The sequence below is a fragment of the Solanum verrucosum genome, unplaced genomic scaffold (genome assembly GCF_900185275.1).
Source record: "Solanum verrucosum unplaced genomic scaffold, falcon-dt-bn FXZP01000084.1, whole genome shotgun sequence".
Classification (NCBI taxonomy): Eukaryota; Viridiplantae; Streptophyta; class Magnoliopsida; order Solanales; family Solanaceae; genus Solanum; species Solanum verrucosum.
Window position 1 is genome coordinate 2,237,809 of NW_026019846.1, and position 19,672 is coordinate 2,257,480.

General features: G+C 35.5%; 1 protein-coding gene across 1 annotated transcript; it reads left to right on the forward strand.

Annotated features, from left to right (window-relative positions):
* The first annotated feature begins 596 nt into the window (after positions 1-596).
* LOC125816824 (uncharacterized) lies at positions 597-16,448 on the forward strand. The gene is made up of 10 exons (XM_049496452.1): positions 597-966; positions 2,883-3,036; positions 3,398-3,572; positions 4,288-4,403; positions 5,682-5,741; positions 8,099-8,231; positions 11,892-11,958; positions 12,740-12,811; positions 12,913-12,978; positions 15,857-16,448. The coding sequence occupies exons 1-10, from the start codon at positions 721-723 to the stop codon at positions 15,989-15,991; spliced, it is 1,224 nt and encodes a 407-aa protein (XP_049352409.1). The 5' UTR covers positions 597-720; the 3' UTR covers positions 15,992-16,448.
* The last annotated feature ends 3,224 nt before the right edge of the window (positions 16,449-19,672 follow it).

The window sequence follows — 19,672 nt, forward strand, 5'->3', positions numbered from 1 at the left end:
GTACAATAGGGTTGCGTATCGATCGATTCGATTTTAAAGTTTATTGATTTGATTTAACGGTTAGCGATTTGTAGACATGCTAAACCGTTAAGAACCATTAAGATATCGACTTATTAGGTATCAGTTTATTGATCGTTATCGATTTAACCGTTAATATTCGACATAAAAAATAAATGATTGAAAATCAATTAAAAACATGTTGACAAGCTAAATAAGCCATGCACATGAGTTGATATATATTGTATCTTGTTAAAAACCAACACTAACACATTGTAGTATAACCGAAAGTTTGAAAGTGTCGAAAATAAAAATATGAAACTAAATCTTAAGTCGAAAACTTTATATATCGAATGGTATAAATATAATTTATTAATTTACTATCAGATTAACGGTTAAGCTATTAAGAAAAAACCTCAAACTGTTAAGAATCAATAACCCAATGATAAAAAAACAAATGAAAACAGAACAAAATCATTAAACCAATAACCTATTATGATGAACCAATAACTTTTCTCAATTTGAATTATTAATTTTGATTCAGGTTTACAGTCCTACAATACAATACAATACATAATCAACCATCCAAACAAAGTGCTGAGGCATTCAAAAATGAAACGTGGGTCTACTTCGGCGTCGGCACTTTGAGTACTGTATACGACATTCATTCTTTCGCCGGCAAACAATCCGATTTCTCCCTTGCGATTGTGAAACACGGGCACAATGCCCATTGTTGAGCCGATGAACGGCGACGGCAGCGCAAGAGTCGTAGTCAACGATGTTGAAGACGCCGGTATAATGGAATTGGTTGGACCGTCTTCCATTGATTCTCCCTCTTTTCGGACTTCTGATACTGCTGAATCTTCAATTTCCATTTGTGATGATCAAATTGCTCCTCTTTTGATCCAATCAGAGAGGCCCAAGATCAACATCTTCACCATCTCTTATCCCAGGGAAAAACTCAATAAGGTGAACTACAAATTATGTTTGTTTTCGATTTACAATTCTTGTTTTATAAATTTATACAGCCTCTTATACTGAATTTTCAGTATCCAGATTCTTAGTTAGAGGACTAGTCAAAATGCACTTTTATATATCTAATTATTTATATGACGAACAGAAATAGTTCCATTCAATAATACATACTCTATAGATCTTAGTAGCTCAGTTGTCCGGCTAACTGAACTTTCACATTGTTTGGTGATGGTTCGAACCCCAGCTTGTAATCCCCTTCCCCATTTTCCCTTAAAGAAAAATAAAATAATAATAAATACTCCTACAGCTAAAAAGAATAATTTGGTAAGTGTACAAGGATAAAAAATCTTTTTTTTTTTTTAAAAAAAAAATGGGGTAGGGGAGGGAATTACAAGATAGGGAATTGAACTCTCACCAACAAGGTGAAAGTCCAGGTAGCCAACCAACTGGCTTCTAAGAGTCGCCTGAATCCTTTAGCTTTTTTGAATGAAATTTTCATTTTTTTAGAAAGAACTAACATATGATACTATGATTATCTGTATTGCCTCTGTCTCTTCTGCTTCCATTTTAATGCTGCTAACATTCCATTTCTCTCTGGAGTGGAACTTAAATTACATAATAATAAATTACAATTTTTTTACGAATAGAAGTGGTTAGAAAATATTTTGAAATCATCCTAGTAAAAGAAATTGTTTTACCCTCAGAATAATAACAGTGTCATGTCAAATGGTTCAAAGGGAGTATGGCATACTTGTTTCCCTTTTGAAGAAGCTTGCGTTAATTATCCAGAAAGGAAAAAAGAAAAAGTTTGATAGAACGTTTGAAATTTTCTGCAAAAGGTAGTGCTATTTGTTTATTTAAAATACATAACATGCGGAATATAGATGTACGCTCAGTCATCAATTAAGCATTCTCACATGCTATAACCTCACTTTGGTTCTTTAGGAACAAACATTTGGTTTTGATGTGATATTTTCTTTTCCATTAGTTTCCCAAATACGGATGAGATTCTAGATTTATAGTTAGATCCTCTACGTCACAAAGGAAAACAAGAGAGAGTAAAAAAGATTTTTCTTTCTTGAACATCCCCAATTTTGGAACAGTTGAGGTGCATTTAGAACATACGTCTATTTCTGGTGGTCAGATGATGAGAAATGTTTTGATACAGTTAAGTCTGGGAATGTAACATGATTGCTACTATACATGTTTTTCTTTCTAACAATATCCTAATATATCTACAAAAATGTTTTGTACTATGACATGTTTTACTTTCTAATAGTATCCACTTATTTCCTTCCTTTGCCTCGGTTATCATATTATTTTCTTGTTGCTACTACTCTCGTCTACATTATTGTCAGCATTGGTTGCTTCCCTATTGTATTTCCTTTCTATACTTGATTTTGATATACTTTACTTGAGCCATGAGTCTATCGGAAACGACCTCTCTACCTCTCCAAGGCAGGGGTAAGGCTGCGTACAGGCCACCCTCCCCAGACACCACTTGTGGGATACACTTGGGCTTGTTGTTGTTGTAGTGAACACGCGTCTATTATCCGAATGCTGAACTTGTTCTTCTTTAGGTTCTAGGGTTGACCTTTCTTTAGGCAACATCTAGTCATGATATTAGTATATAGACATTAATTTTATTGCGTACTCTGTTACTTGACGGAGGGAATGATCACAGTATATTTTCCCGCTTAGTTGGGTTATCTTTTTCTTTCTCACAGAACCAATACTTTAGATAAGCGCAAAAAAGCCTACATATTATATTTCCCTGCTCTATTTGATATTCTTGATTTTGGAAAAATTCTCTGCTCTCATGAGCTATTTTAACTGTTTATGGTATTGTGATCTAAATCAAAATAATTCTTCTACTTTTTCATGCTTAATTAGGTTTTGACAACTTGCAGGAGGAAGTTATAAGAGTAGTTGAAACCGACAAATCACCCTTTCTGCAGTTTATTTTCTGGCTCTGGAGTGGATCGAGATACTCTGGTCTGCTATGCGTAGTCTTGTCATGTACTATCTACTCCATGATGGAAATTGTTTCAGATGTTTTTACTGGTCAGTAACTTATTAAACATTTGGACCCTTACAAATTTTTGCTCGTTATCCCTTCATATTCCACGGACCTGTGGGTCCTTTGGCATTGTTTTTCCTTCTAGTAGTGTAATAAGGTTTAACAAATAACAGCAGTGCATCATTTTGACCTATTGCTGTATGCTTTTGGTTCTGCCTTTGAATAGGAAATTTCCCTGCAACTTTTGATTTTCATAGAAGTTCCTTGTGTAAGGTTTTGATGTTATTATTGTATATGACCATATATTGTGTATGTAGATGCATACTTCAAGATGTATCTAATGTTTTATGATTGATTTTTAGCTGTGATACTAATATTTGTTTTCGTCTTTTCCCGAAATGGCAGCTCAATCTGTACCTCTTTTTGAAATAGCCTTTGCAAGATGTACAGTAGTCCTAATTCTTTCCTCTGTGTGGATAAGGAAAAGTGGTCAACCAATATTTGGACCAACAAGTGCCAGGAAACTTTTGGTCTTAAGAGCTCTCAGTGGATGCATCTCCTTACTGAGTTTCATCTACAGGTAAGAAAACCTAAGCCCCTCAATCCACCTTCCAGATGGACCATGTCAGTCTAATCAATAATTTTAGAGGAATATTTACACCGGTTTGCAAGAAGATGATCTTTCAACATTTAGGATATATGAAATGAAATCTTCCTGATTCTTCCACTTTTACTTTTATTCTCATCTGGGTTCACACTATTTGAGGGTTTGAATGACTTTGCTTCATCTTGCTGACCTGAAACAATTGTTTATAATTTTGAAGATAGTTAGAGAAGACACAATATATTCTTATCTGCCATCCCTATACTGTTAAAGTCACTTACTTAGGAAGTTTTGATTGAATAATTCAATAATTTAATCACAATGTTGAAAATGAAATGAGCATCTATATCAATTGAGAATAACAAGTAACTTATAAAGGTGAATGAATTGTGTTATACATCTGATTTAATAGTATACATAGCACATAACCATGGACAAAACTTAATGGTAATTAACAAGTTGGAAGGAGGAGAAAAAGCCAGCTATATCAATATAGCACGTAAATGGATTTCCACAGTTCAAATTTCCCTTCATTTACATTACGACAGAGTGCCACTGCTATAATCAATCTATTTTACCTTGATTATTTCATTTTCCTATTCATGCTACAGCCCCTTCATTGATCCTGTAAAATATGATTATGTAAACATGATTTACTAGTAACCATGAAACAGTCAATTTTATTTTCCAGCATCCAGCGGCTACCTGTGTCTCAGGCTATCATATTGAACTTTACTGCTCCAATTATGGCTTCAACTGTGGCTAGAGTCACGTTGCATGAAAAACTAAAAATTGCAGAAATTGGAGGTATGGTCATATGCAGAATTGATAGAAGTCCTAGCTGATCTTTTATTTTTCTTTATCATTTAATCCTGTATGGTGTGCATAGTTTGCTGTTCCAACTTGATTGTGGTGTTTGAAGCAGATAACAAGACTATATATTTTTTTTCATGTCTGGGCTTTAGGGGCTCACAGATAGTTGAAAATTTGAATGTTTTCTCAACCTCTGTGAAACTGAGAGAATTGTGAATGTACATCTTGTTCTTGGCTTCTTGCACCCACACATTATTGTAAATTGGTTGGAATTTCTGGTCCTTCTCTTTTCCTTCTTCTTGTGCTTCTTGTGGAGTGCCCCTCGTCACACGGTGTAGGTGTTTGAAAATCTGAATTATCTTAACTTTTAAAACTGAAAGATAAATAGGAGATAATGCATTATTCTTGCATTTACCATGACAACATTGCAAATCCGTTACAATGTCTGTTCCTTTCATATTCCTTCTCTTTGACAGCACAACCTCCTTTTTGTTTTTGGGAGTGTTGAAGACATAATTAAGTAATTAAAAATGTGATTTCTCTAACAACTTAAGTTTTTAGATGAGATGGTTGCACACTTCAATCTCGTATTAGAGGAGGGAGAGGTCCTGGGTTCAAATCTCACCCCACCCATTATTAAAAAAGAAGCTTCACGTGCTTTACTCATAAAAAAGAATCAAGTTCACACACGAGGGGCGTGCTGAGGAAATAATTAAGTAATTAAAAGTTTTCTCTTTATATGTTTAAGCTTTTAGATAAGATGGTCACACTTCAACAAGGTGCAAAGGTGGGGTTATAGATGCTTGAAAATCTGAAGTTTCTCTTAGCGCCTACAAATTAAATGATAGAGGGGCAGATTATATTGATCTTGCATTCAGTGGTTCTGTTTCATATGTGCTGCCTAGCTTATGGAATCAGGATATCTAAGAGTTCCTTCAGCCCTTCCAGTTTGCCTAGGTTGAGCGATGCTTTTAATTTTCCAATCTCGACAACTTCTCCAATCTATTGCTGCTCTACACCGACTAGTGGTTATTTCACTGTTAATGGTGAAACTATACAAGCCAGGGAACTCTTCTTTAAGAGGAACATATATCTAATGAAGATTTTGTATATCAGTCATGATTTATATGCTTCTAGAGGACCGTTAGTTAACTGAGAAATCCGCTATTCCTACGAGAAATTCGTTTTTTTTGTTGTTTCTAGGGTACTTTTCTTAATTTCCTATCTCTTATTCTTTTGTTGGTATTCTTTATCGCTATTGATTTGTTGCAGGTTTAGCTAGCAGTTTCTTTGGTGTGCTGTTTATTTTTCAACCAATGGTCAGAACACAAGGTACAAAAGTTAATACAAATGTAACTGTTTTTGAGATAAGATTTTTTTTTGGAGAGTTGGTACCAACTATCTAACTATTTAGAACTAAGTGATTTTCTGTAGATTAAACCAAAAAACGACAACATTTTGATACATATCAAAATTTAATTTTGACGTCAAATGTTCAACACACCCAGTGTAACCCCACAAGTGGAGGCTTTGGGTAGAGTGTACGCAAAACTTACACTTACCTCGTGGAGGTATAGAGATTGTCTCCGAAAAATCCCAGGCTCAAGTGTAGCAAATAAAAGTAGTTATGAAAAGGAAAACCTATAGTGAAGAAAACATGGTAACTACTAAGGAAAGCAATGCAGAACATTCAGGAAAGGAATAGTAACAACAACAAACAAATGTGATAATCCAAACACAATAAACAATTGATGGCAATAGATATCAAAGGCAAGAAACTACAAGAATTAGACTAATACTACGATAGGCACCACCAAGCCTAAGCCTGTCGAAAAGCAAGACAACTCTCCATTTCCTGCTAAGCTTCTACCTTGCACACGACCTCCATATCGTCCTATCTAAGGTCATGTCCTTGGTAAGCTGAAGCTGCATGTCTTGTTTAATCACCTCTTCCCAATACTTTTTCGGGTTACCTCTACCTCTCGTACCCACTATATCCAACTTCTCACACCTTTTCATTGGGGCATCTACACATCTCTTTTTCACATGCTCAAACTATCTCAGCCTCACATTTCTCATTTGTCCACCTCAGAGGCCATTTCCACCTTGTTCTAGATATCCTCATTCCTAATCTTACCGCTCCTAGTATGCCTACACATCTATCACAACATTCTCATTTTCGCAGCTTGCATCTTCTGAACATGAGAGTTTTGCACTGGCGAGCACTCCGCCCATACAACAAAGTATGTCTAACCACCACACTGTAGAACTTACCTTCAAGTTTAGGTGGTACCTTTTCATCACACAAGACTTTGGAGGCAAGTCTTCATTTCATCCACGCCTCACCAATATGATAAGTGTCATCATTATCGATCTCCCCATTGCCTTAGATTAAAGACCCAAGATACTTAAAACTCTCTCTTGGGGATAGCCTATGTGTCAATTCTTACTTTCACGCTTGCCTAATGTAGTGCGTCACTGAATTTGCACTCCAAATATTTTGTTTTGGTCCAGTTCAACCTGAACCTTTGGACACCAATGTTTGTCTCCACACCTCCAACCTAGCATTAACTCCACTGCAAGTCTCATCAATTAGTACTATGTCATCTGTAAATAACATACACCATGACACCTCATCTTGAATATACCATGTCAATTTATCCATCATCAAGGAAAATTGAAACGTGCTAAACTCTAATCCTTGGTGCAACCTCATCTCGATTGGTAAATGCTCCAAGTCTCCTCTTACTGTTCTTATCTGAGTGTTGACTCCATCATACATGTCCTTTTTCTCCCTAATATAAGCCACCGGTTCACCTCTATCCTCCAGCATCTCCAGAGGACTTCCCTAGGGACTTTGTCGTAGGCAAGGTCAGTTAACATCATATGTAATTAGCTTTTATAGTTTTATGCTGTTAAGTAATTGCTGATTGTGTTACTTCTAAATTTGACAGTGCAGAAACTGTTTTTCACCATGCACATTTATGTGCAAACCCTACTAGAGCCCTACTGCCCCCCAAATGTCTCACTCTCTTGTTACTTATCAGTTGAATGTGCAATGCAGTGCAGGGTGATAGCCATTCTACGATCTCTTCTCATCCCAGAAAGAGTTTCCCTAAAGAAATCTTTGTCCCTTCCCATCATCAGAATCTGACTTACGTTAAGACTACCCACTTTTGGACCTTGTTAACACCTTTGTGCTTACACCTGTTCGTTTCGGAGTGGTTCATCTCCAGCTCATTCTTCCATTCTCAGTGGTATCTTGAAAATAGTTTTCCCTTTATTAGCTCTACCAGAAAGTGTTTTCTTACCCAGGACGTAGTTTATTTACTTGTACTTGCTCATCTCAAAGGCACTCTTACAAGAATTGTACATTTTTCATATGTATTTCTGTTGGAGAAAAATCACTTGATTTTATAGTCTTTTATATTTTAAATTATATTTTAAACAATTAAATCAGTTAGCTTGCTGGAACTAGTAGTCAACTAATAGTGCCCTCTATCAAAATTGAGGTTAGGGCCTGGATTTATTACATGTTTATAGGAGAAATGAACTGCTCCCAGTAGGACAGGATGAATTGCACCTTCTTATGTTTGGAAAGATTGATCTGCTCAATAACCAAAACACTTACAATCTCATTTGGTTTGTTATTTGAGTTCTCAAAGTATCAGCATGGAACTTTTGTACAGGAGTTTTCCCAAGTTCGATAGAAGTTAGTGAATCTCACATCTTTGCTGTTCTGGTTGGCTTATTTTCATCTGTTGCAAGTGGAGTCACCTACTGCCTTACGAGAGCAGGAGCCAAGGCAGCAGATCAACCTGTGTAAGATTGTTTACTTGCTACTCTCATCTAAGGGATGTTTGTTGTATCATTATTAATATGCGTTGACTTGTTCCCCCCTCCCCCACAAGTCTGGTGAAGCGCATAACCGGCACCCGATGCCTTTAACTTTCATTGAGCGACAACCAGACTTAGCTGCCCATCATCATGAACAATGCATACATCATTTCGTAAAACATTTATAACTTTAAATTTAAACATATGGCTCATGCGCCCTAAGTCATGAACTGAAAAAGCATAAGTTTAGCTATAAGCCACAAAATCATAAATGTGGAATCATAACATAATCAAACATGAGAACAAAAGATATAGAACCCATGTACATAACTAGACCTCTCATTGTGTGTGTCATGGAATCTCTAAAGATGTAAATGAGAGAGCAAGGGCACGGGGCATTCCTCGGCTCAACAAAAGAATAGTATAAAGTACCAGCATCGACTGATGACTTAGGTGGGGCTAACAAAAAATGACTGAAAGGAAAAGGCACTTAGCTCGTGTAGTCTACTTTGGGAGTTCCTGAATTTGCCAGAACACAACCAAAAAATTGCCCATTGGATTGCCATCGACTCCTTCCAATAAGGTTGGAGTGAAGCCTTAGAAAACATGAGCATGCACAATAAGAAAAATATCATAAACATTTTGTAGATACATTTGTAAAAAACGATAAACACTTCAAAGAAAATCATAACCTAAAATTATGCCAACATGGATTTAACTTAACTAAACTATACTTTAACTTGGGAGTTTATGGACATCGACACAGTCATAATTGTGTCATGTGTAGTTGTGTCCATCATGATGAACGACCAACATTCAATCGACAAGGATGTTTCACCATAATGCTGTATAGTTTGGTATGCTAACACTAATGGCACCTCCTTTAGGGATGGTAAGAGTAGTTGCCATTCAAAAAGGTATAAACTATAATCCTTCACGTGAATGCATCATTTTTACATATAAACACACCTTTTACAGGAAGCTAATATCCTCTCAGTAAGGTCCTCCCAATATATATAACTTGTAACATGTGACTGCATTTAGGTCCTCCCAAAACATATAACTTAGTAACATGTGACTGGCATAGACACCCTTAGTTGATCTTTCTGAATGCTCCCTCTATCCCAATATATGTGAACATTATTTGATTGGGCACAGAGTTAAGAAAGAAAGATTTTTCAAGCTTGTGGTCTAAAATAAGTCACAGACATTTGGCTATAAATAATCTCATTAAGGATAAAATGGGAAGTTTAGTTGAAGTGTTTCTAAATATAGAAATGTGTCCTTATCAAAATATAGAAATTTGTCTTTCATTTTCAAAAATAATAATAATATAGAAATGTGTCATTCTTTTTGGGATAAACTAACTGAGCTACATAAATTGGGATTAATACGTAGCACAATAAGCATTAACATATCATTTGTACTTGAAAACAAATCAATAAGTTTGAAATGAAGTAATCAAAGGAGACATGGTTCGATCATGAACTTAAGCTTAATTCTCAAAACATACATAAAGTGCTATCCTTAAAATCATAAGGCAGTAAATAGCTAAAATAGGAAAGATTATGCATATACATGTTGATAATATAACAGAATGCTACGAGTACCCAATGGTGTGACCTAGTGGTCAATGAAGTGGGTTGTGCACCATGATGTCTTAGGTTCAAATCCTAGCAGTGAAAAACAATAGGTGATTTCTTCCATCTATTCCACCTTAGTGGATAGAGTTACCTGGTATCTGTGCTAGTGGGAGGTGACATGTATCCCGTGGAATTAGTTGAGGTGCGCGCAAGCTGGCTTGGACACCACAATTATTAAACAAAGATAACACAAGGTAACTTTTCATAAACATGGAGAGTATAGCTCACTTGCCCCTAAGAACTCATACTTACTTTCTGTACATTTTTTTGTGACTTGAGAAGACATACAATTTTAAAAAAATGCCTTGAATGTAGGTACATCTCAAGTTGCCTCGTCTCAGCTTCCCAAATAATTAATAGACGTCCAAAAAGTGTCAATAATATCAATCTACATATTCATAATTGAATTCTATCAATTTCTGTCCAAAACTATCTCAACACCACCCATCTAGGATTAAGGATTCATACATTGGCAATACGCCATCCAAATTCCATCCCCTCATAAATCTAATTCATGTCCACCAACTCCAATACATATATTCAAGTCGCTGGGTGGTGGTGGGGTGGGTGATGGTATTAGAACAATTATTTATTTCATTTGTTAACCCTTGGTTACGATCATGTTCCTCACAAGCCTCACCTTTAGGGTTCAATATCATGTTGAAATCACAATTTTTACCCACAAGTACTTTTAATGAACTTATTTAAGCCCCCATAATGGAATTAACTTGGAAGAATGTTGGGATTCTTGGTCAATCTTGAGATATATGTGGATTCCATGGGATTCAGGTGTTATTATTTGTAATAAATGAGTGGAATATACTCAAAACCATCATAAATAGCTCACCTCTGAAGTGATAATGGCTTGGCAGAGTCTCCTCCCCAAAAGCTGTTAACAACATCTCCAAAACTCATTTATCTCTCCCCCTAATTTTAACTTATATTTAGAGCTCAGACGGTCTCGTGCTGGGAAGGCGGCATGACCCTATCACATGCGATCCTTTGGCCTTGCCTTTCCTCGCGAGGTGAGGTAATTACGAGGCTGGATGATCTGTCCCAGTTTCATCGCGATGAGCATGCGGCACATGCTCTAGTATCTAGTCCTGGAGTTGAGAATGCGATAACGCTAAATTTTTATCCGGACTGAACCCCTTTTCTGCAACTCCAAGTCCCTCATGCGATAGGCGTGTCACACATGTCCATGGCATGACCTGGGACTTCATCTTCTTTTATATTTTGATATTTTTAGTCATGTTGACACTTGAATACACTTCCCAAATTGTACTATACATATGTGACCATGTTCCAATGATCTCATCACCCTCGTCTAGGTCTGTACACACCCCGGGATTACTATAAAATGGCATCAGGCTCGTACATTGCCTTAACTAGTGTTAAAAGTGTACGGGGTTTCACACTTGTTTTACAGATAGAGTAGAATAATTCTTGTTCTCTATATTCCCTAATTAGAAGGAAAAGGTATATTAATTAGATTGTACTGTAGGGAGGAACATAGCCTTCAAATTCTGTTGTCAGTCGGTTTAGGGAATAGTTTTTCTTACAGATTTAAACCTCATAGAGGACATTAATACTGATCAATTACATACATGACATAAAAGGTTGTTAATATGTAAGACATTGTGGCTTTTCCAAGGACCGCCAACAAAGAAGAAATATATTCTCAGTTGTGCGTTAATCACACCTGATCTTTGATGTAAACTCACAGTAAGTCAAGATTCCTCAAATGTTCTAAAGTACTGAAATAACTTGTAGAAAATAGAGTTTTCCCATTTTGGCTGTGATCTGTCCGAACGCTTGATGCCAAAAGCTCACATGTGTGGAGCTAGTTTCACAAGATTTTCAAAGGTTTTTAACTATTGTGATCATGTATAGTATGCAAAAGAACAATTTAGATGTCAAAAGTGTACAAGCTCCTTTGCTCTTCTTACATGACTCTTTGCTCCCCTAAAGTGCTTCTTAAGCAATAATCTTTTTCTTTCAGGCTTCCAGTGCTTTCGTTTGCTCTGCTTGCTAGTCCTGCTGCTGCAATATCTACTTTTGCCTTCGAAGTAAGATACTTTACATATCGTTAGTTCTTTATTAAATAAAGAGGCAAATGCATATAATCCTGGTAGATTAAAACTATTGCAGGTTTCATATGATATTTGCTGTGATAAATATTCATTAAGCATTCACAGAAGCTTACTATGAAGTGTACATTGATACTATTGTAGAAAATATTTCAGATATAATTGTACAGGAAACTCTCCTCTCCATTGTGAATAGTGATTCATTCTTCATTTTACCTTGTCCAGATAATGGACGGTCTTCTTGAATATTCTAGAGCGATAGTTTGTTAGGCCTACATTTGTGTTTTTTTTGGTAAAAAGGTTATATTTAAGGGACACTTACCAATATATATAGTTTGGCCAGCTAGTTTACAAAATAAGTACAAGTATGGCCGAAGTATAAGCAACATATATACTGGTTATGTAGAGGTATGTAATTATATGTTGAATATTCATATTTAGAATAAGTATACACAACACAACCTATACATTGTGTACATATTTTGTTAATTAGATCACCCAAAGGCATGTCACTGCCTTTATGTTGAAGAGAGTAATTTTTCATTTTTTCTTGTACTAGAAGAAGTGTGTAGAGTGAACTTGCAAGAATTATATTCTAACTTCAGGTTCAATAGCCACCTGTATCTCTCTGTACTCATGAGTTAAGTTTGATTGGAGTTGTGTTCTTATTTTGTTAACCTTCTATTGGTGTAGTAGGTAAGTATCCTTCTCGACTTTCGGTTGATTCTTTTTCCTAATTGTCTTATTTTGTTGAATGCAGAACTTTGTACTCCCTAGTTTCTATTCTTTCCTTCTGATGGTTGTACTTGGTGTACTAGCTTTCTTTGCAGAGGTACTATTCTGAACTCTAATCTGGTCACGTGATCAATATCCAAATTCTGATTTCTTAGACCCATCCTCCAATTTGCGCTAATAACCCCTTACTCTCCACAGATAACTTTAGCACATGGACTTCAGCTTGAGAAAACTAGTAGAGTTGCCAATATCCAGTTTATTGAGGTATGTATCTTATCATGTTGTTTGTTGAGTTTCCTCTTGTATGGTGAAACTGTCTTACCGCTGATTGTCTAATCTGCACAATAATATGGACCAAGTGTAGTAGTAGTTGTTTTTGTATCTGCACAAATTGTTAAATGAAGATCGGGCTGTTGTGCTACCCTGCTTGCTTGATTTTGGCAGAATAATATTGATTAATACCGACACTCGTGGAGAATAGTGAAGCTTTCTTTAGGTTAGAGTTAGAATTAAGGCAAAAAAAGGTGTGATAATATAGTCAACAAACATCAGATGACATTTATAAAAAGGAGGCTGATAATGGATGATGCTCTTATTGCAAATCAAGATTGAAAGGGAGTGATCCTGGGGTAATATGCAAGTTGAACATTGAAAAGGCATATGACCATGTAAATTAGATGTTCTTGCTGAACACTCTGAAACAAATGGGCTTTGGAGAAAGATGGTTGGGCTGGATTAGATTCTGTATCAGCACTGTGCGATTTTCTATCCTTGTGAATGGTGAACCAGTGGGTTTCTTTCCTTCAGAAAGGGGAATTATAGAGGGTGATTCTTTGTCACACTTCTTATTCATCTCGGTAATGGAAGGGTTTGGTAGTCGATTAAAGGTTTCCAGATAAATGGAAACAGTGGAGAAATTAAGGAGATATGTCACTTGTTGTATGCAGATGATACAGTCATCTCCTGTGAGACTCATGAGGAGCAGCTAAGATTCAAGATATTTTTTTTTGTTTTTTGAAGCTGCTGCAAGGCTAAAAGTTAACTGGGGAAGAACAACTTGTTCCCTATCAAGGAGGTGGCTAACATTCAGAGGCTAGCAGAAATCTTGGGTTGCGAAGTGGATAATATGCCCACAGTTTATCTAGGTATGCCTTTGGGCAGCAAACATAAAAATGTGAAGATATGGGACAACATTGTGGAGAAGACAGGAAAGAGATTAGCCAGATGGAAGGCACAATATACATCCTTAGGGGACAGACATCCTAATCAACTCAGTCTTTGATTCTCTTTCAACTTGTGTAATGTCACCCTTTCCTTTACCTTCAATGGTGTTGAAGAAACTGGACAGACTCGGGAGAGATTTCCTTTGGCATGGTTGCAAAGAGATTGAAGGCTATAATCTGGTCAAACGGGAGGTAGTTTTGAATAGCAAAGATAGGGGTGGTCTGGGCATCAGAGATCTGAGGAAGCCAAACAATTGTTTATGATGAAGTGGTTGTGGAGATACAATGAGGAGGGGAAAACACTGTGGAAGGACATGATCAAATGCAAATATGGTGAGGATGAAAATTGTTGTAGCAATGCTAGCACTGATACTTAGGAGTGGGGGTATGATGGAGAACTATTAGAAATCTGTGGTCTAAGCTAGAGTCTAATCTGTGCACATTAAGGTGGGAGATGGGAGGAGAACTAGATTCTGGAGGCATACCTGGATCAAACAAACTCCTTTGAAGGACTCTTTTCCTGTTCTGTTCATACTATGCAACAATCCTGAGGCAAGGATCAAAGAATGTTAGACAACACAAGGATGGACCTATCTTTAAGAAGACTACTGAATGACTAGGAAGTGGAGAGAATAGCCAAATTACTAGAAGATGTTGGGTTTTTTTTTACAGGCACTAACAGTGACTCTGATGCAGTGAGATGGTCACACTATGAGGATGGGATCTTCACAGTTGGCAGGGCCTACAAGTGGGAGAGCAACCAGCACAACATCAGTAACCAAAGTTTGTGAAGGAAGGTATGGAGGAATTCAGGCACCACAAAAGTCAAATGTTTCACATGGTTGGTTGTTAGAAGGGCATGCTTGACAAATGACGTCTTGAAGAAGAAAGGAAAGATCATAGTTTCTTGGTGTTCACTATGTGGGAAGACAGGAGAAACCAACAACCATCTGTTCTTACACTGCAGCTTCACAACACAGATATGGGCCATGTTTCTTAACATATCAGAAACTAAGTGGACTATGCCTGAACACACTGTTGAGTTGCTGGATTAGGAGACGAGGCAACAAAAGACAGAAGACATGGTGGAGTTTAATCCCACATTGCATATGGTGGACAGTTTGGAAGGAAAGGAAAAGGAAAAATTCTGAAGATATATCCAATTCCATTCATAAGGTTAAGTGGAATTGTACTGTATATCTCTGTTTTTGGTGTAAAGAGATAGGAATAGAGGATTCAGATCAGTTTATAGAATTCTTAGGATCCTTGTAAGTATTACCTTTTTTTTTCTTTTTTCTTGTGAAGGTCCCCATCATCTCCTTATTTCTGAAGAATACAACATTACCCATTTCCCAAAAAAAAAAACAATAATTTAAGTAAATAAGAATCTCCTCTCTAAAAGTTTGAGATTTTAAATGATGTGTTCATATAATTCAATATAGTGCGGAAGCAGGCAAAGGCTCGAATCTCACTTGAGGCAATAGTAGAGATGTAGTTAAGTTGATGAAACTATCATTTCTCTAAAAGCATAAGCTTGTAGATGATGTAGTCACGTAATGCAACACTTTATTCAAATTCAAAGAACTCTAACTAGCAGTTATAAATATTTGAATGGTTTATTCTTGGATTGTCTGTGGAATTCTTTGCAATTCAACTATGCATAGTGCTACATCACCAGAGACCTGTGAATGGAACTTGATTCACTGCAATTGCAAACTCATATTCCTCTGCCAGAGACCTGCCATGCAATAAAGTTGAAAGTTCTGGTGTGATTTTTTTTAATTCTTTCTGTAGGAAAATTAGTTTAATACCATACATTAGAATTTGTGTGTCAAAGTCGAGCTTTGCTTTCTGTTATCCTACTGTATCATGTTGCAGCCTCTTTGCGTTGTGTTGACTGATATTGTTTTGTATTTCAGGTTGCACTATCACAATTTCTTGGAATGGGCTCATCAAGAATCATTCCATCTTTTGGCAGATTAGTTGGATGTATAATTATCTTGATTTCAGCATGTTGTACCATGTATAATGGACCTGAGAAAGAGATTGAATGAAAAAAGTTGGCTATTCCTTTTTTTTCTGCGAGCACCGTGCATGGTGTAACTGCATGATCTTTTAATTTTTATTTTTCCAATCTCTAACAACCATTTGTGCCCAATGCTTCAAGGGGTTCTTCCCTTCTGCATGGTTCAATGAATGCCTGTTTGTGCCATCATGAACTTGTACGACCATCTGTCCAATACTCATAATCTCAAATGTGAAATTCTGCCAGAGTTCCCATTTTTGGAAGTGTAATGCTTTGGTCACCTTTTATGCTTATAATAGCTTGATGTCACTGTATCAAAAAGTGGACTATCAAAGTATTTATTATTGTTAAATACATTTGGCTTCTGAAAAGCTTTTTAGCTTTCATCTGGGAAATCCCTTGTGTAAATTTCCACATTTAAACTGCCTTCTCTCTGAATTGAGGAGCTACTGCAAACTCTGTTAAAATCTGTTCCAAATATTCTTTAAATTGCACCTTGGCACTTACATTTGTGTTCTAATTTATATCACGGTTTCTGTTTAACATCATTAAGTCTTTATACAACCTTTATCTTGGTTGCTGAAGCTCTGTCCAGAGGTCTGAATGCACTAGAAGACAGCGTCTATCTTTAAGAGTTATGGTGAATCATTTATCATATGCAAATGGACATGAAATCATTAAAGATAACGATGAAGATCTGGAAAAAATATGAAGCTGCGTCTGGGCAACTAGAAAATCTGGAGAAAAGCGCATTCTATTTGCATGAGAAGACTCAAAGGGAATATGTCCACAGGTTGAAGAAGATAACAAATATGAGACACAGGGAAAATTGTCTTTTGGCGGAAGGGCAGAACTCATCGATCGTGTTCTTCAAAGTATACACCTTCAAATACTTTCAGTAATAAGTCCATTTATTGGGGTTATTAAACAAGAATCATTCTATTCTGGCTAATTCTTCTGGAGTAAGAAGGCTGATGCTAAAAGTATACACTGGATGAAATGAAACTCACTATGTTTACATAAAGAAGGAGATCTTGGTTTTCGATCCTTGGGGTATATGGAAAATAAATACAATATGAAGCTGCACCCATTCCCTGCACAGGGTAAGGGGGCTTCTAGTACATGAAAGAAGATGATTGCAGTCAGACAGTAAGTAGGAGCTCTATATCATGCATTACCAGAAGTTAATAATGAAGAAGAGGTGGAGATCAAAGAATACAAGAATGTTGGAAGTTGGAACATACAAAAACTTAGAGAACAGTTGCCTGAAGAGTAGGGATGTACATGGCCGGGTTGGTTCGGATTTTTCAAATATCAAACCAAACCATTAGTGTCAGATTTTTAAATTTATAAACCAAACCAAACCAATAAAACTCAGGTTTTTCAACCTTGGGTTTTTTCAGTTTTTTTTCGGGATTTTCGGATTTTTGAGTTTTTTCGGTAAAGTATTCATACAAATATATAATATACTTGTACTTCAAATATTTCTTTAGTCCTACCACAATACAATTATCTAAGATGTTTCTTAAGAAAATAACACAAAATATGATATGATTAATGACATTAAAATATCCGACAAAAAATAATAATAATGAAATCGCGTAAACAAATATTGCAAATATCCCCGGCAACGGCGTAATTATAAATTTTAATTAAAAAAAAAAATTAAAAAAATTGCAAATTAACAAGTCATAACGAAAATGATCATAATTTAAAAGTACTAAATCATGCTATAATAAGTTTAATAAGTATTAGTTACATGACTAATTATTAAAGGAAATTAAAATTAGATTATGTATTTTAGTTGTCTAAATCAATGAAAAACTAAAGAACAAATATTCAATATTATTGTCATTATTAGTGTTAGAATTGATTTTTTTTTTTTTGCATTAGTATTTATTTGATTTTGATTTAATCATTATTATAATTACCAACATATGTGGACTATAATCTTTATTGAACCATCCAGAATTCTAAGTTTCAAACTTGAAATAATATATTAAAATATAAAAACTATGAAAAAGTATAAGAAATATTTAAAAATTATATCAAAGTAAGTATTTTTATGTATAAAATAAAATTTTAAAATTATATATATAATGTCGAGTTGATTTTTTTTAGTTAAAACCAAACCAACCCAAATATAATCGGATTTTTTTTTCAATACCAAACCAAGTCAAACCAAACCACTAGTCGAGTCTTTTTTGATTTGACTCGATTTGCGGTTTGGTTCGGTTTTCAGTTCGATTTTTTACACCCCTACCGGAAGGATATGTGCTTCATATCACAAATTACTATAAAAATAGATTCACAAGCCATGCAACAAATTCTAGAAGGGAAATGGAGTATTAGTATCATACTGGAAGACATATAAGGGTCGTTTGGTAGAGTGTATTAGAAGAAATAATGCATGCATTAGCTTTGTATATTATTAGTCCCTTGTTTGGTGCACTTTTTCAACTTATGTATTGCATTAGTTATACATTTTATTGTGTATTATCAATACATGGAAATCCATGATAGTAATGCAGGAAAATTTAATGCATACATTAACATGGTTAAAAACTCAATTGTCCCTCAAAGCCTTTATTTTATTTTTTTAATCTTTTCCACTTTATTTGTGGAGGGTATCTTTGTAACTAAATATTTTAAAGAAAATTATGTAAGGTATGCTATTTCTAATACACCAAACTAAATAATGCATAAGAAATAGTCTCTGCATAATTAACAAGCACTACTAATAGGCTCGGCCTTGTCTTCAGCTTTTGCAAATTATTTGACTGATAATTTTTAGACAAAATTTATTATTTTAGAATTAATTAATCCATGAAATTAATTTAAATTAATTAATTCATGTAACATAATTAATTTAAAATTTGTGAAGCTATTTCAGAAAGAACCACGTCCTTCCGAATAGACATTTCTTTTCCCAAAAGACACTACGCCTGTTCTGAACAGATGAGTCTGTTGTGAACATGTGAGTTCACACTTCTCATTCACTATAAATATAGAGGTTTTCTCTCAATCTTCTACATCAAATATCCTCCGTCTGCATACATTTTCTTACAAGGCATAATACATAAATACGACCCTTGACTTGGCTTCAATTGGCAACTATGACCTTTAACTTTGGGTGTGCACAAGTAGACACTTAAACTTGTATAAAATTAAAAAAATAGACACATTCGTCCTACATAACACTCTACATGGCAATTTTGTGTCCTACGTGTATTATGCCATGTAGGACACGTGTGTCAACTTGTTCAATTTTATGTAAGTTTAAGTGCCTACTTGTACACACTCAAAGTTGGAGGGCATAGTTGTCCGCTGAAGCCAAGTTAAAGGTCATGTTTATGTATTATGCCTTCTTACAAATAAAGTAGAGTCTTTGTATGATTTCGTTGCTGACTTTAAGTTCGCTGATGTTATTGATGTGTGAGGTACCACTACTTCTTTAATAGGTATATCCATTTAATACCGAGAGGAAATAATTCACAACTTCGGGTACAGTGAGGGGATTAAATTCCTTAAGGACACAGTGAATTCTGTGGACTCAGATATTTCTTTCTTTTCATCTCAACAATATTTCTGATTTACTAATCTGATATAGGAGATAACAAGTATTATGTAGAGGCCAACACAAGTTTTATAATAGGATAGAGGCAAACACAAATTTTACAACAAGATTCGGAAGCTGAAATTATAAAAA